The sequence below is a fragment of the Helobdella robusta genome, assembly GCF_000326865.2.
Source record: "Helobdella robusta unplaced genomic scaffold HELROscaffold_7, whole genome shotgun sequence".
Classification (NCBI taxonomy): domain Eukaryota; kingdom Metazoa; phylum Annelida; class Clitellata; order Rhynchobdellida; family Glossiphoniidae; genus Helobdella; species Helobdella robusta.
The window spans coordinates 5,632,580-5,645,058 of NW_008705398.1; the positions used below are offsets into that span (position 1 = coordinate 5,632,580).

Sequence of the window (12,479 nt, forward strand, 5' to 3'; positions counted from 1 at the left end):
TTTTGTTCTGTAATACATGTTGCATGTCGATTATGTTTATGATGGTTTTTCACATTTGTGGTTTGTGTAAATGTATCCTATTAACGTTCTGTCAGTGTGTGCGTGCGAGCCTTTTGATAAAAGCAAGAACTATAGAGACTGTCATTTTTATTTATTAATTTATTTCAAAACACCGACCAGAATCATCTCATTTTGGGCTTGTATGGCTAAACAACAAACAAAAAAAACTTCGACTAAAAACTATACACAAATAAAAAAACAATTTCATTATTATTTTTATTAAACTTCATGTATGCCGTTTAGCTTTTTGCGTGTTTTTTAATTTTACCTACCTAGGATTTGTTTGTATATGCATGTTGTTTATGTTTAAGTGTGTTTGCAGTTTGTATGTAGTTCATGTATGTAAATTGTTTATGGGGTTAATGTTTAAGTATGTTCATTTATGCAATATTAAATGCTGTCTGTATTTACACAAGACCCTCCATAACCAATGTTACGTCATACTCGTATAAACATTTAAACATACACATATATAAATACACACACACACATTTAAGTGTACTACATAAAACACTAAACACACTTTAAAAAAACACACACGTGCGCGCACACACACACATACGTACGCGTGCATACAAAATCAAAAGATTAAATGAAATTTCAGAATAATTTTTTTTGCAATCGAACAGAGAATCACGAAGTCATGGCGTGCCAATCAGAATACCTCCACATATCATGTCCACAATTAACAAATTCACCATCGTCATCATCTTCTTCCTCCTCCTCCTCTTCCTCTTCATCATCATACTCATCATCATCGTCATCTTTGGCAAATACAACAGAAACATCCAAACAAGCAACGTATTTGAGACACTCAGACTCATATAATGAAACGGGTTCTTTTCCCCCACTATATTCGACATCAGCACTATCATCATCATCATCATCATTATCATCATCGTCACCATCATCATCATCAGCAGCAGCAGCACAAAAACAGCATCATCATCGACATCATACTCGAGACAGCGTTGATCCGACGACATCGGCTGCAACATCGGCAGCCAGCAACAACATCATTTACATCACCAGTGCCAAGTTTGGTCGCATGCAGGGCAGCAGTAGGTGTGTGAGGCAGAATTTTGGTCATCTCGGCTGCTGGACAGACGTCTCCACGTTCGTAAGAAGCAAGTGCCACTTGAGACAAATGTGTCAGTTCAAGGTCGTTGGTGGTGACGTCATGATCGGTGGTCTTAATAGTGACGATAATACTGATGACGATGAAGATGAACAAGATGATGATGATGATGAAATGGAGGGTGATGATGATGATGATGATCAGCAGCAGCAGCAGCAGCATTATCAAGAAGGAAATAGTGATCCTACTGATAAGAGTGCAAAAAAGAGATCGTCTCTAACACGTGACGTTGATGAACCAGTTGTTGTTGCAACTGTGCTCGCGAGAAAAAATAATGATGATGATGACGACGACGACGACGATGACGAGGAGGAGAATGATAATGATGGTGATGATGATGACGATATTGGCAACTATAGCGAGAGTGACTACAACAACAACAACAACTATGACGATGACGACGCTGGTGACGTTGATGATGACGTTGATATCGGCGTCCAGCCCTGCCCTCTCGATTTGAAATCCTATCTATCCGTTACGTACGTATGCATGAAAAGTTAGTACTATCATTCATTTTTATTTGTTTGTCTCTTTCTCTTCGTCCGTCTGTCTGTTTGTATGTTTTTTATATGTGGGTGTGTATGTTTAGGTTTACATGATTATGTCTGTTTACATGTTTGCATGGTTGTGTCTGTGTGCAGGTGTGCCTGCGTGTGTAGGTATGCCTTTGTTACTACACATAAATTATATAAAAATATTGTTAATAAAATTATGGAAAATTTAATAACATTAAAAACACCGACTAGTAAATAGTTTTAATGTACTTTTTATAACACCGCACGCCGTACAAACAGGCGTTAATATAGCTCAGTTTGCATGCTGGAACATCTCAGAAAGAAGAGAAGCTAACGAGCTAACAAACGAGCCAATAACGGCAGATAAACTATCAGTAAAGTCATTCCACTTACAACAAATCCTACCAGAGCAACCAGCAAAGCAACAGCAACCAACAGAGCAACAACATCAGCAACAGACGCTGCAAATTAAGCAGCAGAATTATGATACAAGTCTACAGCAATATCAACAATTTCACATGATACAACAAGGAATGAACAAAACACAAAATTCAGCATCATCACAATCTCCTTTATCGCCGTCAGCATCATCACTTTTTTCTCCTTTGATATCATCATCGTCATCTTCACCGGCAACAAAAACGCCATCATCAACAACATCAACAACAGCAACATCAACAAAAGCAACAACATCAAAAACAAAGGCGAGCCACGTTCATTTAGAAGATGGACATGGCATTGTTTTCATCTCGACGTCGTCACGATCATCTTGCATGCAAAGATACAGTGACGTATTCAGTGACGTCACTAATAACAATAACAAAAATAAGAGTAATAACAGTAAATTAAATTTAAATTATATTAACGGTCGTAACATTACTAAAACGTTCAGTCAAAGTATCAACATTAATAGCATCAACAACATCAACAAAAACATCAACAACGTAAACAAAATTGACGATGACATTAAAAAAATTAGCAACATTAACAACAACAAAGCCAGCAGCATCATCATCAACAACAATAACAACAACAACAACATAGTCAAAATGTCCTCCAGAAAAATCTTTCTACATTTACATGGAAAGCCAGATGAACGTTTTTTGCTAATGATGTTGATAGACTCAGACAGCAACTACATTAACAACAACAACAACAATAATAATAAAAATAAAACTACTACTACTACCACAAATAATAATAATAGAATTAATAATAATAGTGGTATCAGTTATGGCTACAGTGATGTCGAAAGTTACAACAAGCGAAACATCTCAAAAATAAACTCCCTTTTAAAAAATAAGAATCTAATGAATGAACACTGCCAGACACTAGCTCACATTTACGATAACAATTACGACATTTTTGTCAATAACCGCAACAACAGCAGCAGCAGCAGCAGCAACAACAACAACAACAACAACAACAACACTAATAACTATAATACAATCAGTAACGTCATTAATAATAATAATATAAATAATAAGAGAAATTTTCCTGCTAAATTTGATGGCAATGAAAATGATGTCATCATTGGTGAGAACGATGATGAAATTTATGATAATGACGTCAGTGATGATGACTACAGATACAGATACGATGATGGTGACAACGAAGAGGGTGAGGATGAGAATGAAGATGATGACGTGAATATAGATGGCGGTAATGAAAGGGAGCCCACAGCATTCAATTTTGCAGATGTCTACACTAAAATGACACTGGAGCGATGCACTGCTGATAGGAGGCACAAGAAAAATTTTTTTTACAGACTTCAACGTCAACATGAACGTAAACAAAGAGTTAAACAGAATAAACTACAGCGTAATAAACATTTTCAACAACAATTTAAACAAAACAATTTTGAAACACTAAACTACGAACAACAACACCGTCCAAAATTTATAAGCAAACAACAGTATCATTACACATACCAGCAGGATAATCGTCAGCAAACAAAACAACAACAACAACAACAAAAACAACAACAACAACAAACGAAACAACATCATCAACAACAACAAAAGATCAAAAACTGTCACAAAAATGTTCATGGTAGTCGGACCCGTTTGGATGACATAACAAAGCATTTTTTGCTCCAATCAACTATTAATTGTGACTTGTCATTCAGACGCATCTCCTCATCGTCGTCATCATCACCGTTATCACTGTTTTCATCGAGTTACTGTAGAGTGATGTGTTATTCATCGTCACATCATCATGTCATTCTTTCACTGCTTCCTTCCGTCCATCGGTCACAATCTCTCATCTTTTATTACAAAGGTATTTCATATCTTAAATGTCTTTGCTTCTTATTTGTTTTTATGATTATTTTGTTAGTTATTTGAACTTTTTATTATTGTTATTGGTTTATTATTGTTTATACATTTTATTTTCATCATTTTTAAAATTTTATAATATTTTATTTCAAAAAATCTCATGAAAATTTTTTATTACTACGAAATCTGTCAGGAAGGACTCTGAGTACGGTTTAAGAATGCAACGTTCTTGCCTGCCTCAGAAATGACTGACGCAAAATAATTTAAATTAATTTAAATTAAAATAATTTAATTTAAATAATAAAACATAAAAACATTAGATATTTAATCGTCATTATATCAATATATTTTCATTGCAATGTTTGGTTTGGTTTCTTATGACGCAGATCTGAAACACGCAGAACTGCTTGCATGTTATTCAAATGCGTAAAATAAAAGTTTCATGCCGTAAAGACTGCGCTATCTAACCGCACCACACGACGCCACACCACGCCACGCCACACCACACGACGTACGTACACATTACGTATGCACACCACAAGCACTGCATCATAAACACATGATGTAATGAATAGTATTTGAATTTTGGACAGGCAGTATTCGAACCCAGCTATCACGTAATAACAGCGCGAGACGTGGCACTTCTACCGACTGAGCTAACTCGTCGACAAAAAAAAATTAGAAATAAAACAACATAAAAATAAAAAAAAATGAGCTGTTTCATTTGAACATGTATATAGAACAAATATAGCAAATTAATAAGCCATCATGTAAAATGTTATTGCTAGTTTCACTGATCCATCATCGACGTCACGCAAAGTGACGTCACGAGTTAAATTTTGCAATGGCGATATCCACCCTTCTTCCTACCAGGGACTCCAGCAGATTAAAAATCCATTATAAAGTGGTTCAACAATAAGACGTACTCTCAATTACTCGAATGGAAAGATGCAATAAACTAAAAATTTTATAAAAGAATGGTATCATCACTCAGTCAAAAAAGAAGAACTAAGTACAATTTCTGGGCAGTACACCGTTATATTTTGAAAAATGGCTCAGTCGAAAACCTCCGCCCGCCCGCATGTCACGGCTTACGTTGCCTTCAACTAAAACGTATAATAGTTATTATTATTATTATTATTATTATTATTATTATTATTATTATTATATTATTATTATTATTATTATTTTAGTATTATTTTATTATTATTATTAATATTATATTTGACGTCATTATTGTTGCTAATGCAATTATTGTTACTCAATAGAGATAATTATTACGTTGATGAACCAAGCCTACAGCCTGAACGCAACAGTCGCGAATGCAACGTTCCAATCAGTCAGTTTCAATAAACAACAAACAACACGTGATCACCACAACAACAACAGCAGCGAAAACAACAACAACAGCAGCAGCAACAACAATAACAACAACAACAACAATAATAATAACGACAATGATGGTGAAGAAGATGACGACGACGACGGTTCATGTAGGTTCTCCCTTCTTTTGTTTGCATTGTTTATTGTGCTACTGCATTGTTTATGTTTATGTCGGAGGAAGTAATGCAAAATTTTTTTATACCAGATTATAATTTAGGGGGATGGAGAGGTTTGTCTCAGGGCATGCACCATTAGTAGTAGTAGTAGTAGTAGTAGTAGTAGTAGTAGTAGTAGCATCAACAGCAGCAGCAGTATGTAGTAGTAGTTGTTGTTGTTGTAATAGTAGTAATAGAAGCAGCAGCAGTAGAAGTAGTAGTAGCAGTAGTAGTAGCAGCAGTAGTAATAGTAGTAGCAGTAGCAGTAGTAATAGTAGTAGTAGCATTAACACTAGCAGTAGCAGCCGTAATGGTAGTAGTATGAGCCGTGATATTAATGACGAAATAAAGCATGCCAAGTATTCGCGATAAACATCAACATTAACATTATGCACCTCAAAAACAAATATCATCAATAACAACAACAACAGCAACACAACAACAACAACAGCAGCAACACAACAACACAACAACAACAGCAACACAACAACAACAGCAACACAACAACAACACAACACAACAAGAAGAATAACAAAATCTGAAAACATTCGGAAACAACAAAAACAAAATAACTTATGAAACTTCACCAAGAACTGTGATACAAACGATAAACACACCAACCGGAATTGTTAACAGCCAAGTTGGCGTTTTTCACTAACAGTAGCAGTACCAGTAAAGGTATTAGCAGCGAATGAACTTTTGAGGCTAAAATCAAACTACTATTTCCTTCTTATTACTTGTTGAATAAAAAACCAATTTTTTCCATTAGATCTCACAAACTCTTAATTACTACAACATTTAAACAACTATAACAACAACAACAAAAACAATAACAATAACAACAATAATAACAACAACAACAATAATAACAGTGAATCGACATGGACTGGCCATCATAATATAATGATTGTATCTTCTTGAACTAGTGTTTTATTTATACTCCTACGCAATGTCCACGCGTCAGAAAACGATAACAAGAAATCATTGTTGTCTCTCTCTCTATGAGTTGTTGCTTTGTTGCTATTGCTATTGTTGTTGTTTCTTTGTATGTTAGTTGCGAAAACAATTATTGTTGTTTTTGCTGTTTGTTTTTTTTCGTAAATGATTGTAGTTTTTTTTTTTGTTTGTTGCGAAAATAATTTCTGTTGTTGTGTAGTGCTGTTGTTTGTTTGTTTGTGGCGTGAATAATTTTTGTTGTTGTTGCGAAAATAATATGTAATTGTTGTTGTTGTTCTTCATGTGTTCGGGTTTTTCAACAGTAACTTGTAGTCATGTTTCAGTTATGGTTATTGTTGCGTGTGATTCTGTTGATGATGTCATGACTGACGTATTTATTTATGATTTTGATGTTAGTGTTTTTATTGTTAGCGTGTTTGGCGGTGTTGTAGTTTATATCATTCGTGTTGATGTTGTTTATAGTTTTAGCAACATTTTTGGCAATAGTGTTGAAATATTTTTCGTTTTCTAGCGTTCGGTGATAGTTAGCTTAATAAAATAATAGATAGTAATAAACTTATAAACCATAAATGTAGCTATAACTGTTATAAATATAAAATGTTTGCTTTTTAAAAATTGTTGCTGATGTTGTTGTTGATGCCAATGCTATTGTTGCTGATTCCATTTCCGCCGCTATTGAAGTTTCGTTGTTTTTATCGTCTTTTTTGTTGTTGTCACTGTTGTCATTAATGTTGTTATTAGTATTATTATTAGTGTTATTATTATTATTGTTGTTGTTGTTAATATTGTTGTTTACGCTGTGGTTGTTGTCTTTATTAAAGTTGTTGTTGTGGTTGTTGTTGTTAGCGTTGTTGATGATGTAGTAGTAGTTGTTGTTGTTGTTGTTACTGATGTTGTTGTTTATAAAGCCGTCTCGAATCTCGGATATTGATGCTTGAATAGCAGCATATCTCTAAACTGATTTAACATAAGGTTAATTGGAGTTATTAATCGACAAGTATATACCCGCGAATAAGTGTGTGGGTGGGTCTGTGTGTGTGTGTGTGTGGGTCTGTGTGTGTGTGTGTGTGTGTGTGTGTGTGGGTTTGTGTGTTTGTTTGTTTGATTGTATGCATGCCTATGTGTGTGTTGTGTGAGTGTGTGTGTGAGTGCGTGAGTGTGTATTTATGCCCGCTTAAAATAATCTTTCTAATTACCTGGAGTATTAATGAAGCACTATTTTTTATTATCTTTAGGTTCTCCTAGTTTAAAACCACAAATATAATTTTTCATTTTTCATGACACATTTCACGTTTTTAGTCCGGTTTTAAGTCACCAATTGTATGTTTTTGCCTTTTCTTCCGGTGGTTTAAAGAATAAGAAGTGATTATTTAGTATGTTATTTTTTATGATGATCATAATAATGTTGATGATGATGAAGAGGATGATAATGATGACGATGACAACGACGATAATGATGATGACGATGATGAGAAATGATTAAATGTATACTTACATTATGATGAAGATGACAAGTGAGTGGGTAGTGCTCAAACAATTGATGGTAAGAATGGCAAGAGTTGGGAAATCAATGATTGAAGCTGAATGCCGTCTCGGAACTACATAAAATGGAATAATACAGAATAACATGGGATAGTATGAATGAAATAACATGGGATAATACGGAATAACGTGGGAGTGGGATAACATGGGATGGTAAGACATAACATGGGATAAAATGGGATAATAAAAATCTTTGAAAACGTAATAGAAACATTTGTGTAATAACGTACATAGAAACACATAAAGTATAAATTACTGAAGCGGTGGGAATACATTGATGTTCTAAAATATTTATATTTGATGTTATTAACATTTGAAAATTTAATAGTTCTACGTTTATTTCGTATTTTACAATTTTTAAATATAAATATATAAGTTTATATTAATAAAAATAATTTGTTCGTGAGCTTTCGATTGTAAGTATTTATAGCCGTATAAATAACAAAACCTAACCTAGCACCAAGCAACGACTTCGGTGTCGCCATAAAAAATACCACCGTGCAATTGTACACAAAAATACACAAAATGATACACCAGGGAACGACATGGCCTAAGTGGTTAAAGCGCCTGGCGTTGTAAAGCATTATATTAATAGTTGCGGAAACCTTGTTCGACTACAAAGAGATTCCAGTTTAACATACGCAAAAAATGTATGATGTATTGATTTAGAAGTATTTACAAAAGTGTGTGCGTGTGTGCGTGTGTATACGTGTGTGCATCATATAACAACATTTGGCAATGCTATTAACGATAACGTTGTTCGAATTGAAATACTATCATACAGAAAGAGACGACGTTTTGTCATTGTTGTTGTTGTTGTTGCTGCTGTTGTTTGCTTTTGATTTTTTGATCTTTATCATAAAGTTGGTATTCTGTTGTTGTTGTTTGTTATGTTTATATTATACTGTTGTTCATTATTATTTTCATTATTACGAATCTCATTTCAAAATTTTTAAGAAGCATCACCAACAAACACACAGTGCATGTAGATACACGTGAGGCATTGCATCGCGCACATGGCATGTGGCAGGCGGGTATCTCTTTGCAATTGAACCCGGTCATTGCAATAGCAGTGCCAGGCACTTTACCGCTACACCATCTTGCCACTCGATTAGTCTAAATAGCTGCTGTTTATTATTTATTTAATTAATTAACTTAGATGGAAGTTCATTTTTGGTGTTGGCCTGTCTGTCAGTCGTCATCATGACGTCATCGTTTATCGTATCCATGGCTGTGCTAATCAGGTTGTGATGATGATGAGGGTGGTAGTGGTGGTGATGATTATGATGATTAAAACGGCGGTAGTAAGGCGATGGTGATGAGGAAGACGACGTTGATGGTAATGTATTATTAAGTTTAATATTAATTAATAAATTAGACCAATTCCAAAAAATTCCAGTGAGAAAAATTGAAAAATGACAAACGTTAAAATGGTTAATGCCAACAATTCGGTAGAATTCATACAATACTGTATAAAATATGGTCTCCTTCATATACCTCTATATATATATATATATATATATATATATATATATATATATAATGTTATGTATATTATACTGTTAGGTCAGCAGCATTAAAACTAATAACATCTGGCCAGCAGATGCAGAATGCACCAAAGTGTCCGCCGGAGAAATAACATCAAGTATGATCTCTGTTCATCGATGCAACAACATCATCATCAACGTCAACAACAACAACATCAACGTCAACAACAACAACATCAACAACAACAAAATAAACATCATCAACAACACCATATACAGCACCAATGTAATAAAAAACATCAAAACCTTCTTCAACATTTGAAACGATGTCAGCAACATTCGGCTTCGACGCAACATTTTGAACAACGAGAATATTTGAAAACGTACAATCTCCAACAAAATTTTGAACAACAACAACAACATCATCTGCAACAACAACAACAACAACAGCATACTAAACGAAATCGATCGATGCACGATTTGACAGAATCCCCACAACCACAACAACTCCATCTACAACAATTCCATCCACAACAACAATACCCTCAACTACAACATCCACAACATCTACAAAGACACCGAGCACATCACCATCATATCGAAGAACATGACAACCGAATTCACACACAACAAATTTTTTATAATCAAGAACAACCAGAAACCCAACAACAAAAACAACAACAACAACATCAGCAGCAGCAGCAACAACAACTGCACAGACAATGTACACATAAAATTGAGCAGTTTAAACTACAAGAAAACAAACAACAACAAACGCAATGTAAACAGACGCGTAATCAAAATAAAAAACAACAACAACGTAAGCAACGACAACAACAACCAAAACCACACAGACGACAGATCAATCATCGATATAAACAATCGCTCGGAAGATGTTTTTTATCCAGAATTTTATTTTCTACAACAAGACCACCACAACAACACGCCTCTTCTTCTTCATCATCGCATTCATCATCATCGCCGTCATCCTCATCACCAGTCTCGCCATCACTATCAGTAGCTTCTTCATTATCGGCGTCGCCATCAATTGAGCACCCGTTGCGTCAATGTTCAACAACAACGCCACGGCCAACAACAAAAGCGTCGACAACAATATTTACATTTTCGCCACCACCACCACCAACAACAACAACAACAACGACATCAACAACATCAACAAAACTCGCAACAACTTTCAGTTGTTCCCTCATCTCAAATTTTCACAGTACTTTCAACCGCAACAGAAACAAACTTCGTAATTCAACGACGTCTCCAACAGTTTTAATAACATCAGCAGCAACAGCAGCAACAGCAGCAGCAGCGATAATTGATTTCAGTGACGTCATTAATAACGTACACAGCTTCAAAGCTTGTAATATCAACAGTTGCATTATTAAAGAAAAAAACAAAAATGTTCATTGCCCATTAGATACTAATATTACCGCGAATACGACCACTAATACATCGGTAGCTACTAACACCACCACAACAACAACAACAACCACCACCACCACTACTACTGCTACTACAAACGTAAACACAACTGCAGGCAACGCTGTGATGCAGTATATAATTAAAAAAATGAAGATGAACGCAATAAGGAAGATCTTTTCAGAGAAACCGGAAGCAAATGAGGCATCTTCTTTGGCCTTACACACTCCTTCCTTCGCGTTTTCAATTGAACCTTTCTGTCAGGATCAACATTACCAAGTGAATCAAGCTGGGTTGCAACAGCAACTGCAACCGCAACATCTGCAACTACAACAACAACTGCAGCCACAGCTCTTTTGTTGTCGTCATCAATTTGTACAACTACAAAAAGAACATCAGCAACATTGTCTACAACATCAACAACAACCTATTGAGAACTTTTATAACGGGCAATGTATTTTGCATCGATGTTTGAAACAAGAATCTCAACACCAACCGTCGCGAGTCCGTTTTGAGCAACCACTTCAACAGCAACAAAACTTGCAAGAAATTAGTTTCCATGAGCCGCAAGTTCAACAAAGATCTGAAGAAAAATTAAACGTAAAAGAAATTCCCGACGATGTTTCTGTTTGTAAACATTGCAACAAAATTCAAAACCATTCGTTGACCTGCACACAACACCATCAAGAAATAAATCAACAAAAGCCCCATTTAACACCTAGAGACGATGTTCAACATCATCAAAAACAAAAAGATGCCAAAAATCTGCAACAACACAAACAAATTTGTTTTAAACAACAACAACTGCAACAACATAGGCAACAACCACAACAACGGCTATTTAACACTAGCTCGCATCTACAAATGCAACTGGACCTTTTACAACAGCAACAACAACATCAGCAACCTCAACTAAAACAACAACAAAACATCTACAACCATTTTTGCCATGACTGCTTTCTTATCAAACAGCAGCAACTACAACACATGGAGCACGTCAGTACACATGCAGTGAACAACGGGGACATTGACTTCACGGATTTCAAAGACATCCGAAAAAATGATTTCGACAACGACGATAATGACGTCGCTAAAGATAATGACGTCACTCAAGATAATGACGTCGCTAAAGATAATGACGTCACTCAAGATAATGACGTCGCTAAAGATAATGACGTCACTCAAGATAATGACGAAAAGAGTAGAAGCAGCAGCAGCAACGATAGCAGCGACATTTTATTTCAGCTGCGATACTAACATTTCTGAAAACTACCATCTTTAACAATGGGATAAGCCTCAAACAATTAAACCAAATAATTAAACTAATTTAGAATTATTCATTCCAAAGATGTCGGTGGATTTAAATATTTAAGAATGTTTTTCTTCAGAGGAAAGTGTTTGTGTGCATATAAGTTAATAATAAATGTTAATTTATTATAAAAATCATAAAAAACATTTACTATATTGTGGTTCATTATTAAAAACGTCATCATCTGATGATGGAAGCCTCCCATTTTTCATTTTACAAAATGTTG

General features: G+C 35.0%; 2 protein-coding genes across 2 annotated transcripts; both read left to right on the forward strand.

Moving 5' to 3' along the window:
• Positions 1 to 735: 735 nt before the first annotated feature.
• Positions 736 to 4,644, forward strand: HELRODRAFT_165250 (hypothetical protein; the record flags this gene model as incomplete). The annotated part of the gene is made up of 4 exons (XM_009031096.1): positions 736 to 861; positions 1,001 to 1,694; positions 1,993 to 3,501; positions 4,583 to 4,644. 4 exons carry the CDS (start codon positions 736 to 738, stop codon positions 4,642 to 4,644), a joined length of 2,391 nt encoding a protein of 796 aa, XP_009029344.1.
• Positions 4,645 to 9,042: 4,398 nt separating this feature from the next.
• On the forward strand, positions 9,043 to 12,201 carry HELRODRAFT_165251 (hypothetical protein; the record flags this gene model as incomplete). Its single annotated transcript, XM_009031097.1, has 4 exons — positions 9,043 to 9,060; positions 9,593 to 9,799; positions 10,001 to 10,256; positions 11,063 to 12,201. 4 exons carry the CDS (start codon positions 9,043 to 9,045, stop codon positions 12,199 to 12,201), a joined length of 1,620 nt encoding a protein of 539 aa, XP_009029345.1.
• Between the last annotated feature and the right edge of the window lie 278 nt (positions 12,202 to 12,479).